General features: G+C 64.8%; 1 protein-coding gene across 1 annotated transcript in view; it reads left to right on the forward strand.

The window, feature by feature from the left end:
* Window positions 1–1,420, forward strand: part of MAN2A2 (mannosidase, alpha, class 2A, member 2) — a 6,962-nt gene extending 5,542 nt beyond the window's left edge. Inside the window, exons 17-19 of the mRNA XM_009994294.1 lie at window positions 674–868; window positions 944–1,054; window positions 1,268–1,420. Coding sequence (XP_009992596.1) covers window positions 674–868; window positions 944–1,054; window positions 1,268–1,420 — 459 coding nt within the window. The remainder of the gene's footprint in view (window positions 1–673; window positions 869–943; window positions 1,055–1,267) is intronic.
* The last annotated feature ends 722 nt before the right edge of the window (window positions 1,421–2,142 follow it).

Below are 2,142 nucleotides of genomic sequence, written 5' to 3' on the forward strand. Positions count from 1 at the left end.
GCGCCCCCTGCGGCCCCCCCCCGAGCCCAGCCCTGCCGTGTGCCGAGCAGCACCAAGGCTCCATGTCCAAACGGGGGCTGCTGGGTGCAGGGTCTCCTGCCGTGCCTGGAGGTGATCCTGCTCTAGTAGGGGGGTTGGACTAGATGATCTTCAGTGGTCCCTTCCCACCCAAACAACTCTGTGAATACATGGAGCAGGGTCCCCAGGCAGGGTGGGATTGTGGAGCAGGGTCTGTCCCCATGGAGCCACGTTGCCCTTGTAATTACCATGTTCTTGTCCCGTCCCCTCGCTGCATGCGCCGTGTCACCCATTCAGAGCTCCGGCTTCTTTTCCAAACTGACCTCCATGTTAAAAGCCTTGGGCTTCCCTGGAGCCAAGACTGGCAGCCCAGAGGTAACGGCCGGCCTGGCCCTGCTGTCTCTCCCTGTCTCGTGCAGTAGCTGCTAGCCACTAGCCTAGCCAGGCCCTGCTGTCTGACCGTGGGCTAGCTGGGCTGCCCACTGGCAGACACCCTCCCTCTGTGTGTGATGGGGAGGGGTCACACCTGGGCAGGGGGTCTTTGGGAGCCCTATGCTGGCAGGTGCCTGTTCTCTGGGTGCTGCTGGAGGGGCTGCAAGGATGGGAGGTCCCGTGGGCCACCACAGCTCTCACTGACTCTCCTGCTCCCCGGCAGGTACAGGACAGCCGCCCCATCAGCTTCCCCTCCCTGCTGAGCCACATCACCTCCATGCACCTGAACGCTGAGGCCCTGGTCATGCCAGTGGCCCAGGAGAAGCTGGTCCCACCAGCCCTGCGCTCCTTTGTGCCCCTTTCCAACACTCTCCCCTGTGACTTCCACATCCTGAACCTGCGGACGCTGCAAGCTGAGGTGAGCTGTGCAGGGGGCAGCGGGACCCCTGGGCCTGTCCCCAGCCTTGCCCCTCACACCCGGGCTCCCCAGCAGGATGACTCGCTGCCCTCAGCCGAGGCAGCCCTAATCCTGCACCGCAAAGGCTTTGACTGCAGCCTGGAGGCCAAGAACCTGGGGTTTAACTGCACCACCAGCCAGGGCAAGGTAGGATCAGACTGCCACCTGCACCCAGCGCCAGATCAGAGCCAGGCTGGGGGCCCCAGCATGCCTGGTGCCTGCTCATGCTTAGCAGGGATGGAGTCTGGAGGGGCCGCAGGTCCCCCAGCACCAGCACCCCAGAACTGGTGGCTGGTTGAGTCCCACTGCACCATGTCCCACTCACTGCCCGCCCCTCTCCCATCTCTCCTCTCTCCCCAGCTGGCCCTGGGCAGCCTGTTCCGGGGGCTGGAGCTGGGCTCCCTGCAGCCCACCTCACTGACCTTGATGTACCCACTGGGCACGGCCTCCAACAGCACCAACATCCATCTGGACCCCATGGAAATCTCTACATTCCGCATCCACCTGGGGTAGCATCTCCCAGTGGGGAGAGGAGCAGCGTGGGAGCAGCACCGGTGCGGCCGGCAGAGCTGGGCCAGCGCGCCCGGGCAGGCGGGTGCTGGGCAGGAGGTTCCAGGCTTGCCAAGGCTGCTGCTGTCTAATTTATTAGTCCCGTGTTCTCAGATAGATTTCAGAAGCAAACTACTGTGGCAGGACTGTGCAGAAGCTGCTGGACGCTGCCTGGGCATGGAGAGCACGGGCTGGGCTCTGCTTGGTGCCCAGGAGGGTGCCCACCCGGCCTCTGGGGGCAGGGGCCCTGCTGGGCTCCCCCTGACCCGTGGGGCAGTGCAGGGGGTGCCGGGAGCCCTGGCCTGGGCAGTGCTGTGAACTGGAGACCGAGCTCGCCCGGAGCTTGTAGGAAACACGAGGCTATTTCACAGGGTCTGTGTCTGTCTGTGGCTCTGGCGGGGAGCAGGGCTTGGTGGGAGGCTGGACAGCTCCCCATGACAGCTCGCTGTGGCCAAGGACAGTTTTGGTGGCAGCCTGGCAGCCTGGTCCTTGCTGGGGCTGCTGGGGGCTAAGGGGCGGGTGCTGGCAGTCACTGAGGACCCCCCAGCACCCCAGGAACGGGGCCTAGCCCAGCAGGGAGGGCATGGGGGGGTCATTATCTGCTGTGTCACCCACACGTGACCCCTGTGCTGCAACCCCCGGGACTGCAGGTGCTTAGGGCTGAGATGTGTGCAGCTGCCCCGGGA

The sequence above is a fragment of the Chaetura pelagica genome, unplaced genomic scaffold, assembly GCF_000747805.2.
Source record: "Chaetura pelagica isolate M959 unplaced genomic scaffold, ChaPel_1.0 scaffold233, whole genome shotgun sequence".
Taxonomy (NCBI): domain Eukaryota; kingdom Metazoa; phylum Chordata; class Aves; order Apodiformes; family Apodidae; genus Chaetura; species Chaetura pelagica.